Raw genomic sequence first — 12332 nt, forward strand, 5'->3', positions numbered from 1 at the left:
TATATCAGTCTGTTTCTTCTGTAGGCTCCTGGAGTATATATATATACATATATATATACATACATATATATACACACACACACACAAAACACAAGTGAAACCACGAATAGCTATTTTTTCCAACATGCAAGGCCACTAATAAATACTTACAATCTCAATCGAGGTTCAACACATCTGACAAAATAATCATACTCATCCTCTTCTTCTTCATCCCAGCTTCTCCAAATATTTTGATAGAAAAACCTGAAAAGGAAATTAGCATCAAATCCAATCACCGGCGCAAAATGCTAAGGTTTTGGAGGGGTAAGGGCTAAAAAGTAAATCAGAACAATTCTATCAACTATGGTAGAGAGTATCACATATTAGCTAGACCTGACAGTCGTTGAGTCACACAAGAACTTCTTCAGATTGATTACAGAAATGTTTCTACAACATTGGTTCCATTAGGACTTCTTTTTATCAGAACTATTTACTGACCATCTGTATCTGGGTGGAAGGTAGTGCCATTTGTTCAGGGACAGAAACAAGTTTAGGGTTGAAAATAAAGAGTTCCGTTTTCACCATGTTCAGGATGAGATGCCTATTTGAACTCCAAGTGGATGATGTCAGGAGCACAGATGAACATACAAGACCTGAGCTCAAGGAAAAGGTCGGGGCTGGGGACATAAATCTGGAAGTTGTCAGCATATTGATGGCATTAAAGCAACAGATGAGCTCATCCAGGGACATAATATAAAGCAGTAGTTCTCAACCCTGGCTGCACATTAGAGTCCTCTGGGAAGCTTTTAAAAATTGATCTGCAACCCTAGCTCAGAACAATAAATCAGAATCTCTTGGGTGGGGGCTGGGAGAGGAGCTAGGCAGGACACATACTTTTTTAAAGCTCCCCAAGTGATTTAACAAAATTTTTATTAAGAGAAATTTCAAACATACAAAAGCAAATAGTATGATGATTACCACGTATCCATCACCCAGCTTTAACAATTATTACCTCATAGGCAATCTTATTTCATCTCTACCTTACCCACTTACTTCTTTCTCTGTTCTGCTACCCCCACCAAGCTCACAGTGGATTATTGTAAAGGAAATTTCAGACAATATCATATCATTCATAAATTTTTAATAAATCTAAAATGAATCTTTATACAAAAAAAGTTTAATTCCTTAATGTCCAAATATCCAGTGTTCAGTGTTCTCTCTTTTGTGTTGTTACCGTTAGCTTGTTCAAATCAGGATCCAAACAAGGGTCAGCCATCAAATTTAATTAAATCATTTTTACTCTATAGATGACCCCTCCTTCTTTTCCACCTTGCAATTTATGTAATAGTTTCCGACACTCTGTGAGTTTTACTGATTGCATCCCCATGGGGTCATTTAACATGTTCTTTTGTTTCCTTTATTTCTAGTAAATTGACAGTAAAAACTACAGACTTCATCATCTTTAGGAAAGACTTATTGGCAAGAATACTTCAAGGGAAGTATAGTGTACTTCCATTAGGAAGCACATGATACCCGGTCATCTCTCCTGCTGAGGTTAAGAATGATCAATGGATACAAACATTGTCAGACTGATCCATCAACTACAAAGTTCCTCGTCAGTTTTTCACCAATGGTTGTGGCAGCCATTGATCATTGCCTGAAACTTCTATTTTATTATGAGTTGGAAAATACTAATAGTCTCATCTTATCATTCTTTCTGCATAGTTGGAATACTCCTACTAAGAAAATTGCCAGTAGATTCTAATATGCTTCCAAACCTGATTAGAGAGAGAAAAGAATAGATAGCCTAAGTCTGACCCATGGGTAACTCCAACATTCTCAAGTTTGAGCATGCGGAGAAGAGCTAGCCAAGTTCACTAAGAAAGCAAGCCATGACACCCTATCATACTGGTGGTGTCCCGGAAGCTGGGAGGAGTGTGTGTTAAGACGATGGGAAAGATCAAATAACTAAAACGTAACCAAGAGGTCAGGGCAAGATGAGATTAGAGGAGTGATGACTGGATATGAGAATATGGTTAACCAAAGCACAATTTCAGTGATGCTGTGCAGAGATAGAAGCTTTATTGGGATGCCAGGAAGTACATACTGTGACTATATATAACTCTGTCAAAAAGCTGAAAAGGAGCAGTGAAAATGAAGCCATCTCCTCATTTTTGTAGATTAGACTGCCACACTGTCTAGAGTCCATCTCTTAAGAAACAAAAACAGAAAACAAAAAAACCTGAGCATGCCTCTACTCAATAAAACAATGCTGCTGGCTCCTTTCTGTCCTCAGAATAAAACCCAAATTCCTGAGCCTGGTGATATTACATGGACTCACAATCTGGCTCTAGAGCACCTCTCTTGCCTCAGAGCCCTGCATGCAAACTCCCAATTTCACAAGCTCTTTCAAACCTGCTGTGACATGCTGGTCAGGCTGCCAGAAGTACCTTCCACCTTCTTTCCATTTCACAACCCAGCTCAAATATCCTCACCAGTACAATACTGGGCAATCACATATCATTCACATCTCCACTTCCTCCAGTGTTTATTCTTTCAAGGCAGAAACTTGGGAGTCAGCCTTGACTTCTCCCATATCCACTCCACCCCCAAGTCTTATCCGTCCTGCTTTCTCAATAAGCCTAATCTGTATTCCCCATGTCTCTACTCTAGTTCACTCTCTTGTCCTAACTGGTCTCCCTATCACATCTCCCTCCACTTCTTTTCTGCACAGCAGCCAAAATGAACCTTCAAAATGCAAAGCTGGTCATATTCACCCTTGATTGGAAACCCTTCAATGGTTTCCCACTGCTCGTAAAGACAAAAATGATTCGTTGGCTGGCAAAAAGCCCTGCATCTTCTGACCCCTGACAACCTCTAAGCTGGTTTCCTAAGTCTCTTGCATCACTGTGTTAGAGCCACACTGGCCTTTCGGCTCCTGAAACTCACTGAGCTGCGGAACCTGCTCCCTCCCCAGCCCTGCCACAACCACTTTCCCCTAGCCAAGCCTTCACACCCAAGTTCAAGTGCCATTTCCTCAGGAAATGACCACATTACAACAGCATGACCTTGTCTTAGAACACTCTGTGGTCCCTCACAGCGCCCACTGCAGTTTCCAATCACACGCACATCTTTATGTGATTATTGCACCAAGGTTCGTTTCCCACTTTTGGACTGGCAGCTCCCTGGTGATGGTGATTGTGTCTGTTTTCTGCACCAGTCAAACCTCAACCTCAACTCAGGGCCCGGCACTCGAACATTCACTAAATAAAACAAACAAATGAAAACCCTCATCATTTCAACTTTTCTGGGCACTGACCAGAATCTGAGCCCTTAAAATGAAGGCTAATTTAGCCAGGCTCTCCTTCAAATGATACTATTTCTAATTTCAGATACTTGTCTTTCTACCTACTTCTATACCCATGAGAGATTAGCAACCTGATTTTTCATTTCCTAAACTCATCAATTATCCCTTTACGGTCAAATGCTTCAATTTACAGGTTTTTTAAGTGAAAGAAACAAAGGGAAGTGATTTTGGTTCTGGGCACAAGCCAGTGCTTCAGATTTATACTGTTTGGCCTAATATTGAATACACACGGTCAGAAATTTTCCATGGGATGTCGGAAGCAGGACCCAAGCAAGACACCCTGCTTCTTTGTAGAGTATCTAAATTAACCTTGCAAAACCAGGTTAACTAATTAATGGTATACAAACTGGAAAGAACTTTTTGAACTACAAAACACTAAGAAACATTATTAACATGACCATTACATTATCCAGTCTTCCAGTTCACGGAGGAATATGTCTGTTTTTAAATAGCCAAAAATAAGCCTTCTTCAGTGAATATATTTTTAAAAAGAAGATTCAAAAGAACTGTCTTTTTCAGGAAGCCATCTGACAAAAAATTTAACTGAAAAAACTAAAAAAAGCATAGCTATTAATCCAGGTAGGGACTCTCATCACGTAAGGGAATAGGCAGGCACTGTGCCAACTATGCAAAAAAGGTTGAAGGGCATGAACTGGAAGTGGCCTGAGAAAACACCTTCTTTGGCCAGACACACCCGTGAAATCACTGTATGTCAGTCTCATCAGTGCATAGGTGATGGTATACCACTTTCTTTCTTTTCCTCTTATATTCAAGTACCTCAACCACAGGCATGCATCTTTTAACATTTGGGGACACCGAGAGAAAGCTATACAGAAATCCCTTGTACTATTTTTCTCAACTTTTCTGTAAGTCTGAAATGACCTTAAAATGAAAAACTTAAACATTAAATCCTTTTTTTTTTAATTTAAAAAAGATTCTCCTGTCTTTAAATATTGCAGTAACCAGGCTTACAGTTTGAGTTTTAAATCTAGGTATAATACAGACCAGAATTACTGCATTCCATCCAGTTTCTGGCCACAAGGTTATTTTAATCAACCTCCTGCCTACCTGACGTGCTCCACTGCAAGTGCTGTCTGGTCAAATACTCCAGAATCATCAAACACTACCCACAGCTCCTGCAGAGGCAGCCGGTGTTCCTTCAGATCAAGGAGCTCTTTCATACACTCCAAAGTAAAAGTGCTCACTTGAGATTCACAGAGGTATGGGTCGGCAAGACTCACCACCGCCTTCAGGGCTGTAAAGTCCACATCTATGACCTGAAATTTAAAATAACGTGACTTATAGAAATCAAAATTAAGATACACATCTAAAACTTTACTAATAACCTGATTTTTTTAAAGCATGAAATGGGAATGGGGAGCCTTCTTCCACAATATAAAGGATAAACAATCCAGGACTGGCTTGTACCCACATGGAGATGACACTGTAATGGAGGCAACAAATAAACAAACAAGATGGCTACAAGTATGTGACAGAGAGTAACTAGCAGGGGCGGTGGTCTGGTTTAACTGGGCGGGTCAGGGGAAGTTATTTCTAAGCTTCAAGAAAACAGGAAGCAGCAATCTAAAGGGCAGGAAAGATGCAAAAGGCCCTGAGGCAGAGAAAGCCTGGCAGCTGGAGGAGCAGAGGCAGTGTTTCTTGGTGGAACTAAAGAAATAAGGTGGGGGCAGCAGGAGGTGAGGTGACAGAGGGGCAAGGAGACCACGGCAGGAGGGGCTTCGGAAGGACAATGAGAAGCCAGAAAGCTAATACCAAGCCTTTGGTAAACGCAATGCATTAGAGTTTTAAGTAGAGAAAAGGCTCATTTCTCTTTTAAAACGATGATTTTCACTGCTTTTAGAGAATGGAGGTTGGCGGAAGGGGGCGGGGGAGGCAGGTACTATCATAACCAAATTGATAGGCCTGAACTGCAACCAAAGATATTCACGTAATCCAAAGTTTAAAAATTCCCAAGGAACAGCTACTCGCAGACCGTTGCCTCATACATAATCACTGCAGTCTGTGATGTCATTTTCTAAAGGAGCTGCAGCCACAACTTATATTCACACTCCCCAGTTTAACATTTTAGTTTAACTGGGGTTTTCGTGGTCCAGTTAACAAACGCTGGGAAAAATTCACAGCTGTAGTTAGAGTGCAAATTTAATGTAAAAGACCCAGGCAGTTGAAAAATAAGATTGTTTTTACTTTCTGCAATGGGGACACAGTATCAAGAGATTAACCACATATCTACAAATTTGTTAAGCAAAAAATAGGCTAGTTTTAAAATGTTTGTTTGGTTTGAGCTACTTTAATGGGCTACAGCTAAGAAGGTAAAAAATTAAATCAAACTCCATTGACTTTATAATTAGACCTGATTGTTTTTAAAGTGGTCTCAAGTACCTCCCCCACATCATAGGCTTATAATCCGCTTCCCCTTGTCAGAGGACACTGACAAGCCACCAGCTCCTCCTCAGTTGCCTTTAAAATTCTCAGAACACTTCATACACCACGGCAATTAGATGTGAAAAACATGCTATTTTCAATCAGCTCATAAACTTTAATTAAAAATAAGCATTTTGGTCATAACAGTCTGAGGGAAAGTGTTTTTAGCTAGAAATAAATGTCTTAACAACAGAATTAAATTTACCTCAACCAGCACCTCGAAGACATTAGTGTGCCAGACTGCCCGCCATCCAGATGGTTCGAGGACCTTCTCTAAGAACTCAGCTGTGAATTCTCTTACCTCAGAGGCCTTGCAGTCGGCTACAAACAAATTGAACACAATAAGAACTGGGACTGCATAAAGCAGAGAGAAGTTAATAAATCCTCTTAAATCTAGTTTCTCAGAACCAACAAACGGCAGGCTGAGGAACTGAGACAATCTACTTGTAAATTAAAAGATAAAAGAAACCAAAAGAGAGAACCTACTCACCTAAAATGTAATCTTGATATGCTCTGAATCGCTCATAGAACAAAAGTTGACTTGTCTGGAACATTTCTGGAAAGTGAGTTTTTCCTTCAGGCACAAAACTCTGTAAACTACTACCTGGCTTATCATGACTGCTACAATCACTGCATGAATCTTCATCTTGGAACAAACCTAAGAGAGCGACAAAAATAGGCAGGCTCAACTATCCCAGACCCTTCTGGTGCTTAGAGACTGCTTCTATTTTCACATCCTTACTTAGAAATCCCAAACAAAATATAAACGAGGATTCGGGTATGATCCTTTACTTACCTCTATCATTGTCAGAAGAAACCAGTTTTCTAAATTTAAAAATATCTCAAAATTCAAATTCTACTTCAAAACAATAAGAACTTAAATTCCTTCACAAGTTAGGTTTCTTGTGAGGTTTCTCAGAAAGGCAGAGGAACAGGATTGTTTTTCAATTCAGTGGAAATTGCCCTAAGTTCTCTTTCAAAGGATACAGCTATCTGTGATTCTTACTAGAGCTAGCAACATAATGGTCAAACACCTTGGTCATTTGTTCCCCGAAACAATTCCATAAAACTGCATTTAAAAACAGCTGATTTCCTATGCTCCCCCTCAGACAAACTGAAGACTTCCTTTACCTTCTACAGTATCAGCTGGCCAGTGCCCCTCAATAAACAAGGATGAGAGATTCTTAATAACACATAAGGTTTACTTCACCAAAGCGACTAGGTTCCTCCTCACTAATTTCAATGCCTGTGTCTAAGGAAAGGATTAGAAAATGCTAATCGCATTAGGTTTAGGGTGTTTGTAATTATGTTTTACAAGATGCAATTCAGTCAGTGGCAAATCTAATTCTGGGTAATACGATCTTTTTTAATAGACAAAACAACTACTAAATAAACAATGTTGAGGGTAGGTAGCATTTAGACTGGCAAAGTCGTTTCCAGTGGTTTCAGGGAGGGTATCTGAGACTGTTATTTGCAGCAGTCTTTCTCTTCCCTCACCTCTCATAATTTCTCCTTCCTTTCCTCCCTCCTTCCATTTCTTTGCCCCTGTTCAGGCCACCAGAATTATGTGACCCCCATGGATGTGTACTCAAGGGTCTCCCACTCACAGACACCAGTGCACCTGAGCCTCAGAGCACATCATGACCTTACTTGCTGTTTGACAATCTCACTGTGCCTCAGTTTCCTCACCTACAAAGGAAAGATGAAAATCATATGCCTCCTTCCATTAAATTAAGAGAAGTAAACTATTTTTAATCACTTACAACAGTACCCATCACATAATATATAGATATGAACATTTGTTAAAGAAATAATACCTTCACCTCACACCCATTAGGTGGCTATTATCCAAAAAACAACAAGAAAAACTATCAAGAAAATAAGTGTTGGCGAGGATGTGAAGAACTAGGAACCCTTGTGCACTGTCGGAAGGCATGTAAAATGGTATAGCCACTGTGGAAAATGGTGTGGTGGTTCTTCAAACATTCTAAAAATTGAACTACCATATGACCCAGCAATCCCACTTCTGGATATATACCCCAAAGAACTGAAAGCAGGGTCTCCAAGAGATACATGTACACCCACATTCACAGCCAACATTATTCATGATAGCCAAAGCATGGAACGAATCCAAGTGTCCAACGATGGCTGAATGAATAAGCAAAGTGTGATACATAAATATATATATATATAAACGGAAAGAAATAAAAATATATATGTATATGTATCAAGCAAACTGTAACATATACGTATCATGGAAAATTATTTAACCTTAAAAAGGAAGGAAATTACAACAAGTTCTACAACACGATGAACATTATGCTGAGTCAAATAAGCCAGTCACAGAAAGACAAATACTGTGCAATTCCACTGATAGGAGGTACCTAGACTAGTCAAAGTCACAAAGACAGAAAGTATAATGGTGGTTGGCAGGGGCTGCGGGGAGGGGAGACTGGGGAGTTATTGTTCAATAGGTATAGTTTCAGTTCACAAGGTGTAAGGAGTTATGGCAATGGATGGTGGTGACAGCTGCACAACAATGTGAATGTATTTAATACCACTGAACTGTACACTTAAAAATGATTAAGATGGTAAATTTTATGTTACGTGTATGTTAATGCAATAAAAAGAAAGGAGAATACCTTACTTGAGCACAATTCTTTAGGGCCAATTTGAAAGTATTACTTTACACACATTATTTCACTTCATCTTCACCACTCTGTAGCACCATTATCTATTTCCCAAATGGGAAAACTGAAGCCAAGTGACTTTTGCCAGTTCACAAGAGGGGTTATGATTACTAGTGCAATTAAGTCACATCTATGTTTTCTCACTTCGCCAGGACCCTTTCCACTACACAATACAACTAAAAATGTTAAAGCAGAACCTGAACCAGCTTAAAATATCAGAGGGAGAAAAATGGAATCTCCATGCAGAGGTGGAAAGGACTGAGAATTAGACCTGAGTTCTATTTTTACACTCTGTCCCAAATTGGCTCCCCTCCCTTTGGGCATGTCACCTGACCTCAATGTTCAGTGCAGCTGTCTAGGCCAAGCGTTCCTGAAAGAGGAGAAACCAATCAAATTCCTGAATCCACCCTTTAACGGCTTTGCCAGACCATGACTAGTCGGAGCAGGGATGGCCGGTGACAGCAGAAGTTACCCGAACACCAGGTGGGATGAGCCCCACAGAAGGCCAAGAGCCTGGCTGGTGATGACAGTGTTATCCCAGGGAAGGCATTTCCACTTACTGTCTGGAAGGAAACCCTTGGGCTAAAATCTCAGATACCTCATAGCTGCAATGAAATGGAGCCAGGAAGGGTGACTGTGGAAACCTGCACTTAATTCAGCTAGATTTTCCAGACAACAGATTTCAGGGAGAGGGGGGTGTGGTTCAGGATCCCCTTTGGGATGCAAATTTAAAAGATGCGCCAGACAAACGCACGCAAAGCCCCCGGAAGCCCACCCAGACAGCCGGAGTGGGAATTCCCGGCCCCGCCCAACTCCCTCCAGGCTCGCGGAAGCTGAGGCCAGACTGGGAGGGGAGGCGGGGAACCCAAGGAGCCTCCCGACTTCAACGTCCTGAGTGGGTCAGGGGCTCGCCCGGCCACCACCGCCACCCACACCAGCCAGGTCCGGAAGGCCTGGGCTCCGGGCGCCCTGGCAGGGGTCCCGACGCCCCCACCGCCGCGGACACGGTCTGCCGCAGGCGGCAGCTCCTCCAGCCCGGCGTGGCGGGTGCTCACCTTTCTCGAGGGCCGCCTGCTCCTCCTCTGCCGCCCAGCCGGTGCGCTCGGGCTCGGGCGACATCAGCTCCAACCCCAGACCGCCGCCCGCCAGCAACCCGTCAGCCATTTCAAATTTCCGCGGGCGGCCGCCCAGCCCAGTAATGTGATGATGCAGGCGCTTCTGATTGGATAGTGGGCCGAGGCTCTTGGACCAATTAAAGGAAGGTTTGCTCGGTCCCCGTTTCCGCACGAGCACCGCCCCCTTCAGCCACCACCCACCACCGGTGACAGTACCTCGGCGCCATCTACTGGCCTGGCGGACTGCTGTTCTTGGCCAAGCTCTTGACCTTTTGTTTACTGGACGAACTGGGACAAAGTTGAATTGGGACATAATCTGGCATGATTTCTGAAAAACTAAAAATCCACACCTGGAAATGGAGTAGAGCGGGAAAGGCACTAGCTTGACAGTCAAAAAACATAGTATTTAGACGTATTTCTGCCAGTAGTACTGGTATCACCATGTGCACGTCACTTCAACTCTCTGAAGATCATCTTCAGTTCTAATAATATACTGGCCTAGACGGCTCCAGACCTTTCACCAACAAAACTCAGTCTCTCTCTCAATCTCTCTCTCTCTCTCTCTCTCTCTCTCTCTCTCTCTCTCTCTCTCTCTCTCCCCTCCTCTCTTTCATTCAGTACCTACACATAGAGGGTATTTTCAAAGAATGTCAAATTGTATTTAGTATGTAAAAGTATGTTTTACCCACGTTTATTAATCTCCAATAATAACAGCTAACATTTATTGAGTACTGTGTGCAAGCATTTTATCTGCAGTATCTTACTCAGTCTTGCAAAAACCATCCTATAAGATAGGAGATATTATTATTCCCATTTTATAGATGAGGAAATGGAGTCCCCAAGAAATTAAGCAATGCCCAGTTTAACCCAGTAAGGCTGTATTAGAAACCAACCAAATTCCTGAATCCACCCTTTAATGCCTCTGCCAGGCCATGATTAGTCAGAGCAGAGATGGCCAGTGACAGCAAAGGTAGCCAGAACACCAGGTGGGATGAGTCCCACAGAAGGCCAAGAGCCTGGTTGGTGATGACAGTGTTATCCTAGGGAAGACATTTCCACTTACTGCCTGAAAGGAAACCCTTGGGCTAAATTCTCTCAGATCCCTCACAGTTGCAATGAAATGGAGCCAGGAGAAACCTGCTCGATTTTCCAGAATACAAGATTTCTTTGACTCTGATGTACAGAGTCTGACATAACATTTATTTGTTCATTGAACAAATGTTTATTGAGTACTACGAGGTGAAAACACACAAAACAATAAAATCAAGACTAGCATTGGGCCTTGAAAGCATTGGGCTTTCTCATAATTCTCCTTTTCACCCTCCTGCCCACAAATTCCACAAGTGGCAGGATCTCTACTCACCCATCTCCCTCAACACTGGAGATAACATAACTCTCTTCTTGTTCAATTACAAGAACAGTTCATCAACCGTCAAGATATTACCCAAACCAATGCTTCTGGAAAAGTCTTGGAAATGAACAGGCAGCCACAGGGTCAGAGACAAAGCATCTATGCTGCTGCAAACACCAGTAAGGACAAATCATCTATTAAACTGGATACATTTCCTAACCTACTCTTGCATAGATTATTTTGAAAGGTTTTAGAGATTCCCCCTAAGTGGAAACCTTTGCGGAGCACACATTCCTCCTGGAGTTTGCTTTGCCTGCCCACTCCCCGCCCCGCCCCCGTATCCTAAAGGAAGGTTTTTTTTTAAATTCTTCCTTTCCAATCCCTCTACCCACAACCCATCACAGCCTTCCACCTGCCCTAAGGTGTGGTGACAGCCATTATTCCCAGCCTTTTTTATATCTTAACTCTCTTTCTCACCACTAGGTCTCTATCCTCTGTCTACACACAGGATCAAAATTAATTGCCCTCCCCTAAAAACTTCTCAAGGCCCAGTTGTAATCTTGAGATGCTGCCTCCAAATTTTCTTTCTCGATAGCACCAAACTGCTCCAGTTAGTGCCTTTGCACTCCTACTTTCTTAACAGCCAGTAGCTCTCTCCAGAGGCCTGCCACCCCTCCTTCTCTCCCTCCCTCCCATGAAAAGCCACCACTGCAGCACTGAAGGCCTAGCACTCACCCTCTGTAGTCTTTCCTCCCTTGGCCTCTGGGTCCTCACTCTCCAGGTCCTCCTTCCTGCCCTCATTCCTCTTCCTCCCCCTCAGAGTCCCTAAACCTAGGGGGCCCCCAAGGGCTTCATCCTGAGTCCACCTTCCTCAGGAGGTAACATAAGTGAGTGAAGAAGATCAAGTGTGGGCTGTGGCTCTCACTGTGAGCAACACAGGAAAGCAGACTTGCTAATTCACTTGATAAATAAGACTTGACTGTAGAGAGTAGAGACTGCATGTCAGACACTGTTCTAGGCTCAGTGGAAACAGGGACAAACAAGACAGCAAGGTCCTTGCCTGCATGGAGTTTCACAGCCTAGGGAAGGTGTACAATGAACAAGTGAAAAATCAATTAACAAGCAAGATTCAATTATGAAAAATAAAATAAAATTTATTTGAGACAGGAAGGGAGGGGTCAAGGCACAGCCATTCAAGGAATAACACAGTAATTAACACCAAGGTGGTGGAAAATTCAACTTCCAACAGGTCTTGAGGCCAGATGGAAGAGATTTAATTTCCAATAGACCTTGAACTTCATTATACACTCATGGTAATATATTATTAGCATGGTGAATGTTAGTGGCGCCATTGACAGATCCGAAGCTGACCATAAAATGTCAAAAAG

The 12332-nt window shown here is 42.3% G+C and overlaps 1 protein-coding gene across 1 annotated transcript in view; it reads right to left on the reverse strand.

Moving 5' to 3' along the window:
* SHCBP1 (SHC binding and spindle associated 1) overlaps window positions 1–9675 on the reverse strand; it is a 32610-nt gene extending 22935 nt beyond the window's left edge. Inside the window, exons 1-5 of the mRNA XM_032486242.1 lie at window positions 9534–9675; window positions 6279–6446; window positions 5994–6109; window positions 4415–4623; window positions 151–243 (exon numbers count right to left, since the gene is read on the reverse strand). Coding sequence (XP_032342133.1) covers window positions 151–243; window positions 4415–4623; window positions 5994–6109; window positions 6279–6446; window positions 9534–9642 — 695 coding nt within the window. The 5' untranslated portion in view covers window positions 9643–9675. The remainder of the gene's footprint in view (window positions 1–150; window positions 244–4414; window positions 4624–5993; window positions 6110–6278; window positions 6447–9533) is intronic.
* Window positions 9676–12332: the final 2657 nt, after the last annotated feature.

The sequence above is a fragment of the Camelus ferus genome, chromosome 9 (assembly GCF_009834535.1).
Source record: "Camelus ferus isolate YT-003-E chromosome 9, BCGSAC_Cfer_1.0, whole genome shotgun sequence".
In the NCBI taxonomy this organism is placed as follows: Eukaryota; Metazoa; Chordata; class Mammalia; order Artiodactyla; family Camelidae; genus Camelus; species Camelus ferus.